At 31.5% G+C, this 15,136-nt stretch overlaps 1 protein-coding gene across 1 annotated transcript; it reads left to right on the forward strand.

Annotated features, from left to right (window-relative positions):
- The first annotated feature begins 491 nt into the window (after positions 1–491).
- Positions 492–5,010, forward strand: LOC100268044 (protein CHUP1, chloroplastic). The gene is made up of 7 exons (XM_002268571.4): positions 492–1,495; positions 1,720–2,664; positions 2,981–3,112; positions 3,601–3,782; positions 3,852–3,963; positions 4,166–4,309; positions 4,626–5,010. The coding sequence occupies exons 1-7, from the start codon at positions 731–733 to the stop codon at positions 4,749–4,751; spliced, it is 2,406 nt and encodes an 801-aa protein (XP_002268607.1). The 5' UTR covers positions 492–730; the 3' UTR covers positions 4,752–5,010.
- The last annotated feature ends 10,126 nt before the right edge of the window (positions 5,011–15,136 follow it).

Genomic DNA, 15,136 nt, shown 5'->3' on the forward strand with positions numbered 1-15,136 from the left:
GAAATTTACAACATTAAAAGAGTTTTTAAAAAAAAAATTATTTGTTTTAAATACAAAAGTTTATAGGAATATTTGTAATCTCACTAAATATAATAATTAAAAATTAACGATTTTTTTTTTTTAAAAAAGTTTTTCCATTTAAAAAAAGACTTCCTTTATAAGCTTAAAATTAAGTCAAATGAACCATAAATAAAAAAGCTTGTTAGGTTATCATCTAAAACAATTGATTACTTTTTCTAAAAAATGGTTTGCAAAGCTTTAGCTCATTGGCCAACGTGTCATGGGAGAAAGCAAAGGAGGGAACTCCGCCACTGCTAAATTACAAGAATGCGGTAATCTCTAAGCATATTTCCCACAGACGCTACCCTAAACTGTGGGGCCCACCAGCACAATCCGACCGTTGCCTGGGCACTCTCCACAGCACTCCCCTTCTCTCACCATTCAAATTTCAAAATTTCAAATGGTAAGAAAGGAATAATGGAAAGCTGCCAAAGCATCCGCTTTTCTAGCAAATCTGCCTATTCCTCGATACTCGACATTGGAGCTCCCACTCTCATCATCAGTCTCCAGTACCACCCCCAACCCATTATGTTTTTCAACCATTAAGCCAAGCTTTTGGACCATTCTTTCATTCAGATACTGATGGGTCTGAAACGATTTTGGCTGTAGGGTGTGAAAGTCTTGTTGAAAATTTATTTTGTCTGGTGTCAATCTTCGAGTTTCGTTCACAATGAGAGAAGAAAACCCATCTGAGAATCGAGTGAAATCATTAAAGTTTGCCGATCAAAATCAGGGGAAAACCAGCAGCAACCCCTCAAGACTGCGGTCTGCTTCTTCGTGGGGTTCTCACATTGTGAAGGGGTTTTCAGCGGACAAGAAGAACAAGTTGCAGACCACTGCGGCTGCCAAGAAAGTGCCGCTCACTAGCTCAGACATTGTCAACCAGAAGAACCCATTAGTGACTTCGCATTCCCGTGTCAAGCGGTCGCTTATCGGTGACCTATCGTGTTCTGTGAATGCCAGTCAAGTTCATCCGCAGTTGTACAATAGCAACCGCACCAAGTCTTCTCGTGACTTGTTTCTTGAGCTTGATCATTTGAGAAGCTTGCTTCAGGAGTCGAAAGAAAGGGAATTCAAACTTCAAGCTGAGTTGTTGGAATTTAAGAGGAATCCGGAAATTTTGGATCTTGAGAGGGAACTTGAGGTGAAGAAGAGCGAAGTTAATGAACTATCTCAGAAAGTAAGACTTCTAGAATCCGAAAAAACAAGCCTCTCTGAACAATTATCAGGCTTAGCTTCTATTGCAGAGAGGCGGGAAGAATTACTGAAAAGGGAAGACCTTGAAATTTCATCAGCACCATCACAGCGAACTCTTGAGATGGAAGTTGTTGAGTTGAGGCGCTTGAACAAGGAGCTCCAGCTTCAAAAGCGAGACCTTTCTTGCAGACTTTCTTCAACGGAATCCCAATTGAATACACTCTCCAAAGTTTATGAGGTATGATCACTAACCCCATGTTTGGTTAGTGAGAAAATATAAATAAATAAATATTTATTTATTTAACCATTCTTCTTGTGCATTTTTATTGATCATTTTTGTCTGATGACCTATTCTTTCATTGATTTTTATCTTGGGTGGCTATTGGAAGTATGATATTTTTATCCTTTTATTGAACTGATATATTTCTCTTCGCTTACTCCCTTTTCTTGAATATTAAGCAGAGTGATACAGTTGCAAATATTCAGGCCGAGGCATCCTTGTTAAGACACACAAATGAAGATTTGTGTAAACAAGTTGAAGACCTACAGATGAGCCGATTGAATGAGGTGGAGGAGCTTGTGTACTTGAGGTGGGTCAATTCTTGTTTACGGAATGAATTGCGCAATTCATGTTCGGTGACAAATTCAGACAAGACGTCAAGCCCAAATTCAATCGAAGGGAGTCGTGAATCTGACAGCTCATTTTCATGTCAGACTGATGATTCCCTAGAATATAGTAGCATCAAGAGGTTAAATTTGATAAAGAAGTTGAAGAAATGGCCTATTATTAGTGAGGATTTGCCAAATCTAGATTGCCCAGATAATCTTTTAGAAAAAAGTTGGGTAGACCCGGAAGAAGGAAGAAGTCCAAGAAGAAGACACTCTATAAGTGGATCAAAATGCAGTGCAGAAGACCTTGTACAAAGTAAGAGGAGACAATCTGATGGTTTTATGTGCCCAAAAGAAATGGAAAAGGAAGCAGAGCCATTGGTTTCTCAAAAATATGAGTTGGGTATAGTTCAAAAACCTCAACTCTGGGGAAATTGCCAGGAAACTGGTAAATTTATGGCTTCTTTAGATGTTGAAAAGAGGGCATTGCGCATTCCTAATCCCCCTCCTAGGCCTTCTGGTGCCCTTTCAAGTGGACCCAAAGAGATGGTTTTGGCTCAAATTCCACCACCCCCTCCACCTCCCCCTCCACCACCACCTCCTCCTAAGTTCTCAGCAAGGAGTACCACAGGAATTGTGCAGCGAGCTCCACAAGTTGTTGAGTTCTATCATTCCCTTATGAAGAGGGACTCTAGGAAGGATTCTTCAAATGGAGGAATCTATGATACCCCTGATGTTGCAAATGTTCGAAGCAACATGATTGGTGAAATTGAGAATCGGTCATCATATTTGCTTGCCGTGAGTACTTGCTAATTTCTCACTCAATTTGTCATTTTTCAGCCCATTTGTCCTCGAGCTAGGATGTTTTAATGGAAAATGATTGTGGGTCCCAAGTTCTCTTTCTAGCATCAGTCGTCTGTTTGTTACCAAACAGACAAGGAAAAAGAAATGGAAGCTTGGAATCTTTATGTCATGTTGGAGTTTCTGTTTCTTTTCCAATGTTTTCATGGAAATAAATTGGAATATAACTAGAAGTTGCTGCTTGAATAGGTTTCAACGAGTTTTAGTTGACCAGTTCAGATCTTTTTGTTTACAATTGTCATTGTGTATGCAGATAAAGGCAGATGTTGAGACTCAAGGAGAATTTGTGAACTCTTTGATAAGAGAGGTCAATAATGCAGTTTATCAGAACATTGAAGATGTTGTTGCATTTGTGAAGTGGCTTGATGATGAGCTTTGCTTTCTTGTAAGTTGATCATTATCATATATAAGTTAACCTCGTGAACTTTGTTGGCTAAATTTTGGAAATTATACAAATTCAATTTGGGGAAGTCAAATACATAAACAAGGGTCATTGTATGTTTCAAAATGAAAATTTCATTGACATTACTACTTGATTTGTGCACAATTCACTTGAAGTTTTGCCTTTCTATGAAATAAACAAACCCCTTGAACTATTCTACCTTGACTGTTTGTTCTGTACATGCTTGTTCTTTTCTTGGGAATCTATTGATAGCATTACCATTGAAGAGGTTTCTGTTAGCATTATTTTTCAAACATTAAATTAAGTGCGCGTTTGGTAGCGATTTTAGGAAGTGTTTTTAGTTTTTTTAATACTTGAAAGATAAAAATTTTCAAGTGTAAGAAAGTCTAAAAACACTTTCTAAAATCACTACCAAATGCACTCTAAGACTGATACGCAGATTTCTTATGTTCCTTAAAATGCTTCCAAAGGTGGATGAAAGGGCAGTCTTAAAGCACTTTGATTGGCCAGAGAAGAAGGCTGACACATTGCGAGAAGCAGCATTCGGGTATAGAGATCTCAAGAAGCTGGAATCAGAAGTTTCTTATTACAAGGATGACCCGAGAGTGCCCTGTGACATTGCCCTGAAAAAAATGGTTGCTTTATCTGAGAAGTAAGAACCTGAAACTCTATCCTTTACTCCTTCCTAAAGTTTGTAACTTATCATCTGCTCCCATGCCAGGATGGAGCGCAGTGTATATAACCTTTTCCGAACAAGAGAATCATTGATGCGTAATTGTAAGGAGTTCCAAATTCCCACAGATTGGATGCTTGACAATGGGATTATAAATAAGGTAAAGTAATCTCATATTGTGTTTATCATTCAAAATGATCGTGAAGTTATTTTGAATCGGCACTTTGTTTCTGCCATGGGGTGAAAACTACAGAGGCTTGACAAGATTCAACATATTATCTATCCAGCCTCAGTTATATATCCTCCATCCATTCACTTATTCAGCCTCAGTTACATATTCAATCACTGTACATTGCCTGCAGATAAAGTTTGGCTCGGTCAAGTTGGCTAAGAAGTACATGAGGAGGGTAGCTATGGAACTTCAGTCCAAGGGGGCATTTGAAAAAGATCCAGCAATGGACTATATGCTGCTCCAGGGAGTGAGATTTGCTTTCAGAATTCATCAGGTTTGTAAAATGCATTAACAATAAAAATCGAAGATACTCCTGTTTTAAGGAGCAGTAGGGACGGCCCCCTGTAGCTACATCTCACTACAAAACTATATTGTTGTGTCAAATTCCTTTTTGTTTTTTCTTATCTTAGAACATTAAGGGACAGTTTCTAGGCTTCTCGACCATAATCCCATTAACCATGACCAGAATGCATAGCAACCCAACCTTTAATTTGCTGTTACTAAATCAACTACAAGCAGAGAGTAGGTTAGCTCCTGTCCAAGATACATAGAAGAGTCATAATATCATTTTCTTTCTCGCTTGATTGCAGTTTGCAGGAGGATTTGATGTAGAAACAATGCATGCATTTGAGGAGCTTCGCAATCTTGCACACCTTCTTAACAAAAAATACAAAGATCAGAAAGGGAAAAACAATGTGGGCTTACCATCTCAGTAAGTCTAATACAAATGATGAGTTTTCAAAGTGTGATTCTGGTATGAGTTGCCTTTTTTGTTGTTGGGACTGTTATAAAGTTGAAAAGTTGGTGTAACAGAGAAGGATTGAAAATTTTGTAGAGTTTTTGATACTCATATATTGTTCATAGTATCTTGATGAAAATGCAGTGTTGGCACTCATCTCTGCTGATTTGTGTGAAGCAGAATTATTTAAGAAATAGTGTATTTTGTATCTGGGAAAGCCAAATTTGAGTAGTGAATGATCTGTTTTGAGTTATTAATCCTATTTTGAGGCAATTTTACACAAATCATACATTGCAAAAAAGGAATTAGAGAGCATTCAATTTTCCCTCATAAGAAGTAAGGATATTTGGTTAAAAGGGATAAGTTTGAAATTGGAAAAAGGACCCATATTTTTCATTCTCTAGGGAAATTACCAATTTGGGACATTTTTACCCTTCTTTAGGCACTTTAAAAACACCATTTCTCTCTCATTTCTAGCCTTTTTTCTTTTTCCTCCTGTTTTTTGCTACCCCTTTTCATTGAAGTTCAAAACCCTAAAGAAAATATTAACGGATTAAAGATTAGAATCTTACTCATGTCAAAAATCAAAGAGCGAAATTCTCTCGTATTTCTTTTTTCTTTAAGATTCTTCACGTCCTCCATTTTTCTCTTTGTTCTTGGTTAGGATTTTTTGCAGTTTCAAACGAACGTTAATAATGTTAAAGATAAAATTGAACTGAAAGCTATTCTTGGTTAAATCTCTAGATTTTAGTTGGTGTTGTTGGAATATTTTTAATATTTGCTGATTTTCAATAGGTTCTTTAATGTTGAATGAGAAAACTTCTTTAATTCTTTTTCTTTTTCTTAATCATTATATATCATGAAAACTTCTTTTTCTTTTTAATTTACATAAAGTTTATGGACCGACAATATCTTGAACGAGAAAAAAAAATTGTTATATGTTTCTATCAACTTTATTTTTTATTTTTATTATTTATTTAGTTTTTTAATAATTGTAATAATGGTGAGAACATGATTTATGAGAGGAAGCATCATCAAAACATCAAAATGAAAGGAGGTTTTCCTAGAACATTTTCGATTAAGAAAGAAAAAGTAGGGTGATGTTTGTTTTTTTTATATTTAATTCTAAATAGAACTTAAGACTAAATAGTGCTTAATAGTATTAAATATTAAGTTATTTATTTTTCAATATTTTATCTCTATTAAGAAGTTAAAAAAAAAACCTCTGAATTCACTTTAGTTATGGTGGTTCACTTTTAATATTTAGATAAAATAAATATTTTAACTTTTTCTATTTAATAAAAAAATTTAAGAAATAAATAATAAGTCAATAAAAAGTTAAAAAAAATCATTTGAATTTTGAAAAAAATTTGCTTTTAGTAAAAGGTTAAAAAATCAAACAATACCTAAGGGGGTGTTTAATAAAACTTACTATTTATTACTTAATGACTTAAATTGACTTTAAATTAAATTATACTTAAGCTATTAACTTAAAACTTATTATTTAATTCTTACTTTAAGTATTAAGGTTGTTTGATAAAATTAACTTAACATTTATTCTAAATCATGAAATTGACATATTGAGGTCAAGTAATAATAAAGTTGTAGAATAGCAAAAGAGATTATAAAAATAACAAGGGTAAAAATATTCAATGAAGATATTGACTTAAAAATAAGTTAATTATTTTTACTTATTACCATTGTTTTAAAAACTGGACTAGATCGGCCAATTGGACCAGTCGAATCGTCGACCTTAGGCCTTTCTTGTTTTATTTTTGCAAAATGGACCAAATTTCACCCACAGCCCAATATTCCATGTCCACTCCTATTCTATTCTTGCAAAATCTGCTGTTATGTAGTTTTACTGCTGCAACAAGGGAGCTTGAACCAGAACCTTAAGTTTAAGGTAGGGTAATCTCTCCACTATGCTAAGTATTTACTTGTGTAAAAAGCTAGAACAACTGCATAGACTATTTCAAAAAAATAATATATATATAGATAGATATAAATACAATTTTTTTCCATTTTTAATATATTTTCAAATTTAATATTGTACATATTTTGTTTAATAAATTTAAATTATTAATGCATTTATATAAAAATGAATAAATAATATTACAAATATTATTAATTTTTAATTATATATATTTTAAATATTTTTAATTTTAATAAAATATAAATTATATATTTATGACGTCATCGGTTTGATCATGGTTCGACTAGTGAATCGTAAACCGGTAACTTTTCCAGTTCAATGTTCGGTTCAATTTTAAAAATATTATTTATTACTTAAAATTGTTTTTTTTACTTTTAAATTATATCATTAAATTATTTTACTAAATATATTTGATTTACTTAATAATTTAAATTAAGTTATTAAGTCACTTGAAGTTATTAAGTTAGTTTACAAAACACTTGCTAAGATTACGAAGAATCATCAATTAAGAAAGAAAGAGAGTATAAACTAAGAAGGAATGAAAGAAAGTTAAAAGGTATATGAAAAAAACAAAGTTTAAGTATTGAGAGGCTAAGTTAAAGATGAAGTTCTGTTGGGTGCTGAGAGCTAGAGATACAAATGGGTTTAAAGAGGTTAAAGTAAATGAAAAAAAATGAGAGAAAAAAAAATATTTTTGGAAGGGAATAAAACAAGGGAGCAAACTTGTCCAAATATGGTCAAATTTTAAGAAAACTAATAAGAGAGTCGTTTATGCTATTTTGCAAGTATTTTGACTTATTTGTCTAACAAGTAATTGTACAACTCACTTCACAAAATTATCTTCTCCTATATTAAGGAATAGAATTATTTTGTGATAATAAATTATCAACTACTGTTTGGTTGTGTTTGGGTAATTCAAATCTTAGACAGATTGAGTGGTCATGGGTGGTTACCATAGGTTGTGCACGTAAAGGTTTTTGCTAGCTGTAAGTGTAACTCATTATAGTACTTGGAAAAACCTATGCTCCCAATATTTTAGAGAACATTCGTTATGGCTCAAGAAAATTTGAAAATGTAAATAATATTTGAAAATAATTTCTTTAATTTTTTTTTTTACGTTACCAAACAATATGTGTTGTATATTTGGTTTTTCTCATTTTAGCGTTGATAAACTAGATTATGACTTTTATATTAAGGTTAACATTTTAAGCATTAGGTTAATCATTAACTCAGAAAATTGTTAAATCTTGAGTTATTAGTAGGACTATTGGTTCTATCAAAGTGATGTTAGTGGAACATTATAAATATATAATTTATGTATTTTTAAAACTAAAACAATTTTAATTTTATAATTATTTTCTACTTTTTAGAATATCAATATAGAAAAAATCACATCATTTTGAAGTATAAAAATAAAAATAAAATAAATAAATAAATAAAAAGAAAGACGTTTGTGTGGTTCATCTAGTTTGTCGATCTAACAACTATGTCATTCGATTCATGACATAGCTAATCTTTAAATGGGACTAGACTTTACTTTAGATAAAAAGAGAATTAGTTTGACGGTCCATTTAGTTGGATTGACCAATCCAATCCCCCTTTTTAAAAATGTAGTCGACATTATGTATTGTTATTAAAAACAAGCTTCAAATTTCAAGTCATTTTTTTAATTAAGCCTTTTAATTTTTTTTTTTTAAGAATTATATGAGGAGAAAGAGGGCATGGGAAGTAATACAATTTGGACCTTCTTTAAAACATCCCTTTTAGATGTGCCTTTTATGTGAAGTTAGTGCCAAGTGGGTAACTCTCTTTTAAGGATAACAAAAGAAAAGAAAAGAAACCAAAACTACATGGCAAAATAGGATTTTGGGCTTAATTAAGAAGTTGCACCTTAGAGTGTGTCAAATCTTAGATAATGTTTGATAGTGTTTTTATTCAAAATACTTTTAATAGAAGTGTTTTCTCTAGAAATGTTTTTGGGAAAATTATCGATTAAGTATCTCTTTAAAAAACACTATAAGTAATTTTTTTAAAAGCATTTTCACAATTTTGTCAAATGTCTAATTATTATTCAAAAACACTTTTTGTTTCAATATGTGTGTTGGGCACTCCTATATGTGACATGGTGTAAACTAAGTTTATGTTCTGTCCACATCTCCATAAGAGTCAAAGGTACTAATTTAGATGAAACTAGATTAAGAAGACATCTTGTAGTTTATAAGGCATATCCCTAAAAGGATATAAGGAGTGTCGAAAAACTCATCATAGATCTCATCATGTTCATAAGAGTTTGATTTCTTCTTTCCACCACTTCATTTTGCTGTGGAGTACTATGAGTAGTCAATTAAGATATAACCCTATACTCCTTAAGGAAAGAATCAAACTCATTGGACATATACTCCCCACCTTAATTAGATCAAAGTGCCTTGAGGTGTTTACTTAATTGGTTCTCTGATTTTGCCTTAAATTCCTTGAATTTATCCAAGTCATTAGATTTCTTATCCAAGTCCTTAAATTTAATCATATCTAGAGTAATCATCAGTGAAGGTGATGAAACACTCATACCCTCAACGTGCTTGGACATTAAAAGGTTCACACACATCAGTATGCACTAACTTCAAACATTCTTTTACTCTAATCCTTTTAGTAGTAAAGGGTCTCTTAGTCATCTTACTTTCTACACAAGATTTGCAATCTGAAAGATCTTCTAGAACTAATAAGTGCAATGCTCTATACTTGACAAGTCTTTGAATCCTATTTAGATTAATATGACCTAGACCTAGATGTCATAGATAAGTCTGATTAGTGCTAGGTAATTTCTTCCTAAATGAGACATGATAATTTTCAACAATAGATAATAATGATATAGGAGTAATATGAAAAATATTGTCGACTAATATACCTTAGCAAATAAATGAATAATTCTTTCATGAAAATTATTTTAAGTAATTATTTTATTTTCAAATTATTTTCTAAATAAAGTACTCTCATGGAAATTTTAAATTCAAGATTACTTTCTCCTTTTACATCAGGTTTCCAATTTAAGAAATATATTTTTTTTAAAATTTTCATAGTGGATATTTTATCCATCATGAAATTACTAAGGTTTAAGCTCTTAATTATTTTAAGATATTAAGTGAGAGACGGTCATAACAAAGCCCACAACCTCCATTATCAAGGGCATCTTGACTTGCCTAACATAGACTTAATTCTTATGATACTAGGATACCTAGCAAAAGATATGTAGCACTAAGAGCTTTACATTTCACTACATTTATATTCTTGTTTTATGGTGAATGCTCAATTATTAATGCATGTTATTTATTTTTCTGTTATAGCAATCACATCGGATAATCCAATCACCCTCATTCTCACAAGTAATGAATTGATCAGACCTAACTATGTGGATTAGAAAATAAATTTGGACATAGTTCTCACATCAAAGGGGCTAAAATGGGTAACTCAAGAATTTTCTTTTAATACCCTTAATAAACAATCCTAGTAGGAAGAGAGGAATGCTTATCATGGATGACATAATGCGGATTAGAAGGCTAAGTGTATTATATTTGAGTCTTAGGATAATGTGTTGCAACAACAACATGTGACCGATGCCATGAATTACAATATTCTCTTCACCCTGCAAAAGATATTTAGCAACACAGGTAGGTTAACTAGACAAACAACCTTGAGGAATATCATGAATACTAAGATGATTGAAGGAACTCTTATTAGAGATCATATGCATGGTATGTATGATTGGTTTCTTTAATGAGATGGAAATCCTTGAAGTTGAGATCAATGTGAAAACCAAGGTCAATATGATGTTAGAAACATTGTTGGATTCTTTTAAGCAATTCAAGCTTGATTATTCTATGAATAAGTTGGTGAACTTACTAAAGCTTATGAGGGAACTCCATAGGGTTGAGGGGATTCTCAAAGATAAAAAAAGTGTTCACATGGTAGTCAATTCTTTAAACTCTTTTACTAAGAAAAAGAAGAACAAGAATGGAAACACACAAAAAAAAAAAAAGAAAGTTCAAGGGCAAGGAAAATAAGAGCAAAGGGAAGGACAAGTGTTTATTTTGTGGAAAGAAAGGTTGGTTTATCATTTTCTGATGAAGATTTTATCCTTGAAAATTTATATAGTAGTTTTGTTAACTCATTCATCTAAAGTATTATTGATACTAAAAATTACTAAACCAAAATAACATTTCTCAAAAATTGAAAAGGGATTTTTAACTAGATTTAGCGAATAAGTTATCTCCATAAGGATTTACTATAGAAAAACATATTATAAATAATAATCAAACCTATTCTAAACTAAGGTTACTTCTATAAAAGAGTAAAGAATGAAAGAATGAAGATAGCATGAAAGCACATTGATTAATGATAAGAACTAAGCAATGAATAGTGATATTATACCCAAATACAATGGATCTAAATTATTGATACCTAGACTAGATCATGAAATAATTCATCATTCTTAATGCACTGAGGATGAGATTTCTTATTTCTTATATGAGATTATTTTTTAGAAAATTGAAGTTCTCACACTTTTATGATCAAAGTCATTCTTATTTTGATTCCTAAAACCTCTTTTAACAAATAAGGTAGAAAACAATAAATGAATGTAATGCATTACATCCAATGACTTCTTCAACATGGAAGGAACAAGTTTTATAATTGAAAATAAGAAGGATTCAAGTTTAAGATAAAGAAAACAAAACTTTAAAAGAATGCAATTAAGAACATTACAAAGAAATGAATCTTGTCATTTTCCAATGCTAGATCATGAAAGCTTCTCTAAAAATCAATATATTTTTAACTCTTCATAGAAAGATTCACAAACTAGATCTTGTTAGGAAACCAAGAAAATAAAAGAAAATCACTCAAGAAAAATACAAACGAAACTCTCTTTCTCTCTCTTTTTATTTTTCTTTGGCGTCTAACATCTACAATCTCTTTTTATTCTTCAAATAATAATAACTTATTTATACTACTAACAAGTCCATGTGGCAAGATCTTACAATACCACATCATCAGACTAAACATTAATGGTAAAACTTATCTAAAATAAACATGAAGTAAATATTACAAAAAAAAATCTAAAATAAATTTTTTTATAGCACTATATCAATTTTAGAGGCTAATTATGGATTTTGATATAGCTTAATAAAAGTTTAGCCGCAATGAAAAAAGTATGGTATTAGAATATCAAAATTATTTAGATACCAAAATTATTTAGATACCTGAATTGAGGTATCGAAATTCTCTACCTTGTTTCAAGTTGTTTTGCTTCAATTCCTTAGTTATTATTATGATTCAATATAGTCTTGTTTGTATTGAAATAAATTTGAAACCATATCTTCCATTCCAATACAAACTTTATTCTTGCCAAAATCTTCCTTTGATGTTTTCTTCTCCTTCTTTAATCCTTTTTTCACCTGTTTAATCCCCCAAAATGTGTTCTCAACCCTTATTTTGATGCATACAATACTCAAAATTCTCAATAGTAACCAAAATAGGACTTCAACAATAACATAACCAAAATAGGACTTATTTTGTGTTATCTTTTACATCAAAATGAATTGTTTTATCAATAGAAAACCTATGTTTTGAACACAAATCAACTCTCCCAACTTAGCTTTTGCTAGTTCCTAAAAAAATAGAGAATGAAAAACTCAAAACATGTAATCGAAGAACTTATTAGTAAGATTATGCTCCAAACCTTAACAATTAAAGATGTAAAATCCTTCTAAGAATAAGCTCAAAATTAGATGTATGAATCCAAACGATCTTTTCACTTTACAAATATATACACTAGCATGCTTCATGTTAAATGTTTATCTTATTCAATCTCAAATCAATTTTTAGAAATCATTTTTATGAGAAACTCAAGTGTTAATTTGCAACATTTCCTTGTAGTAACTATTTCAAGAATCTCCATTCCTTAACCTAGGATAGACCACTCTTTAGCAACTTAGAAAATCACTTTTTTTTTTTCTTTTCTTTTTTCTCTCTACTCATATGCAATTTTTTTCATAATTTATTTTTCTAGCCAAGAAAATATACTTTTTTGTGGCTTAAAAGGGATTAATCGATAGCTCATAAGAATCCTCCCAAGATACCAGGTATTGACAACCATAAAAGTTCACTTACCATTTAAGGTATCACCTAAGCTTTATAGAACAAGGTTCACATCTTATGTAACAAGCACTATATTAGTAGCTCCTAACTAATTGGTTATGAGCACCAAGGCTTAAAGATAAGAAGGTTATGACCCCTTATGGATAAGTACACAAGCCTTGAATAAGAAATTGTACTCTTTTTCTTATTTAATTATTTTTCAAATATACTCTTCAATTTTAACTCCAAGTACCTTTTCTCAAGCCAAGGAATCCAATTCTCAAAGAAAATTTCCATAAAGATATGTTATGCACAAGGTGCGAATGAGTTTCAAATAGAAATTGAAGCTAAAAAAAATTATGGTTCAAAACCTCCTAAGACTCAAACCTAACTATATCAACATGCAACTATATATCTAAGCAGAGTAAATAAATTACATAATAGTATACCATCTAATCATACTCTTCATTTAAGAAAGAAAATTATCCTTTTATTGAACTGAATTTGAAAGAAACAAACATACTAATGTCATCATTTAGGTATAAAAATTTTCAAATTGGATTGGTTACTCTTTCCCCCCAACTTATAATGCACATTGCCCTTAATGTGGATGAAAGACAAATGCAAAAGTTGAGAAAATTTACCTCAAAAGTAGATGATCATTTATTCCTTCACAAAAAAAACTAATCCAACAAGCAAATCAAAATATATAATAAAAACATGAAGAGAAAACATCAAATTAAGTACTCGAATAGAATGTTGGCCACCAATTGAATAAATCTAAACAATAACATGAGAGCATTTAACAGCCTATTCGACACAATCCAATAGTAAATCAAAGATAGAAAGTGGAAAATTCTTGAATATGAAATTCCCATGTTAGCTCCAACATTAGCATTCACTACTGAGATAGAGTCTTGGAAAGCATGACCTAATGTAACACTTTTAGATTCATTAATAAATTTATTTATTTATTTATGCTTCTGGTTCACTTTATTGTCCCATATGCATTAATTGGTTATATGAGTATACACACTCATATCACTTGCATTGTACAAAACTTAGTTGTATTAAGAGTTGCATAGATGATAAATATCATAGGTCTCTTGTAAGAGGATAAGTTGTTCATAGTCGGTTCATGGATTTAGGAAATCTAGCAGAAATGTAGTGTACGACTTCCTAATTGGAGAGATGATTTACCTTGGTTATCGAGATGGGTTTCCCATGTTAAGTGCACTAGTATATATAGTTATACATTGGACAAGACTTACAGTGAATCATGACGTAAGACTATCAGTTGTCATGATTCACCAAGCTACTTTACTACATGGAATCTCAATCTTCATAGAGTATTGAACCTATGCCAAAATTAATAGGAGACTTTAACATATGGGTGAGACCTAATATGGTCATATATATTTATGGATTGGGTCACTATGGATAGAGGTTGGTAATAATAGGTATTCTCAATAGAAGTATTATGATATCTCATGGGATTGAGATAGTGTGTTCTATTGGGTGATCCAAGGGATATATGATCTAGAAGACTATGACCACAACAATTATTTCAATGAAATTTTGATATATTCTCCTTAGAGTCATAGTATATCAATTTTATCACATAATAGGTGGATATACAACTTAAGGATTTGAGAGATAATCTTAACAAAGTTGATAACATTACCTTGTTATATTACATACACTAGTTAATGGGGAGTCTGCATGTAGTAGAGAGTAAGGCAAGGACCTGAGGTTCACTTCATTATAATTACATAGGATACTGGAGTGTAGTGATGAAAACTCAAATTATATATTAGGATGGCTATAAAAGAACATATTTTAATGTATTTGAGGTACTCATAATAGACCCAGTTCTTTAGTTTGATGTTAATCGCTTAGGAAAATTTGTTTGATATGTTTTATGAGATTTTTCAATATTAAGATAGGTTTGACGCACTTCCAACACTTCATGGAGAAAGGAGTACCCAAGTGAGGGTACATTATCACTAATCGCACACTTCAACTTGAGTAATCTTGATAATGCACTATGTAGAGCCTAATATAAACTCGCATCCTAGGAGTGGTAATCCAAATTGTGCACTTAGAGAAGCACACCTTTAGGTGGTGTTTTGGATTGCACACTTAGAGGGATCTACACTACATATTTCATAGTACACATTGAAGGGACTTAACTCAAATTGCGCACTTTCATTAGGTATTCTAACAATTGTGCACCCCCTAAAGCATGTTGAGATAGAAGTGCACCACACCATCCCATCTTGCATAGTGCTTATAGAACC

This window comes from Vitis vinifera, chromosome 10, assembly GCF_030704535.1.
Source record: "Vitis vinifera cultivar Pinot Noir 40024 chromosome 10, ASM3070453v1".
NCBI lineage: Eukaryota > Viridiplantae > Streptophyta > Magnoliopsida > Vitales > Vitaceae > Vitis > Vitis vinifera.

What these genes read in the sequence shown, in the direction of transcription:
- LOC100268044 (XM_002268571.4), top strand. Translation starts at nt 731, where the DNA reads ATGAGAGAAGAAAACCCATCTGAGAATCGAGTGAAATCATTAAAGTTT. An exon ending in GGTCATCATATTTGCTTGCC is followed by an intron (nt 2,665 to 2,980) that starts GTGAGTACTTGC and finishes TTGTGTATGCAG; the next exon opens with ATAAAGGCAGATGTTGAGAC. An exon ending in ATGATGAGCTTTGCTTTCTT is followed by an intron (nt 3,113 to 3,600) that starts GTAAGTTGATCA and finishes ATGCTTCCAAAG; the next exon opens with GTGGATGAAAGGGCAGTCTT.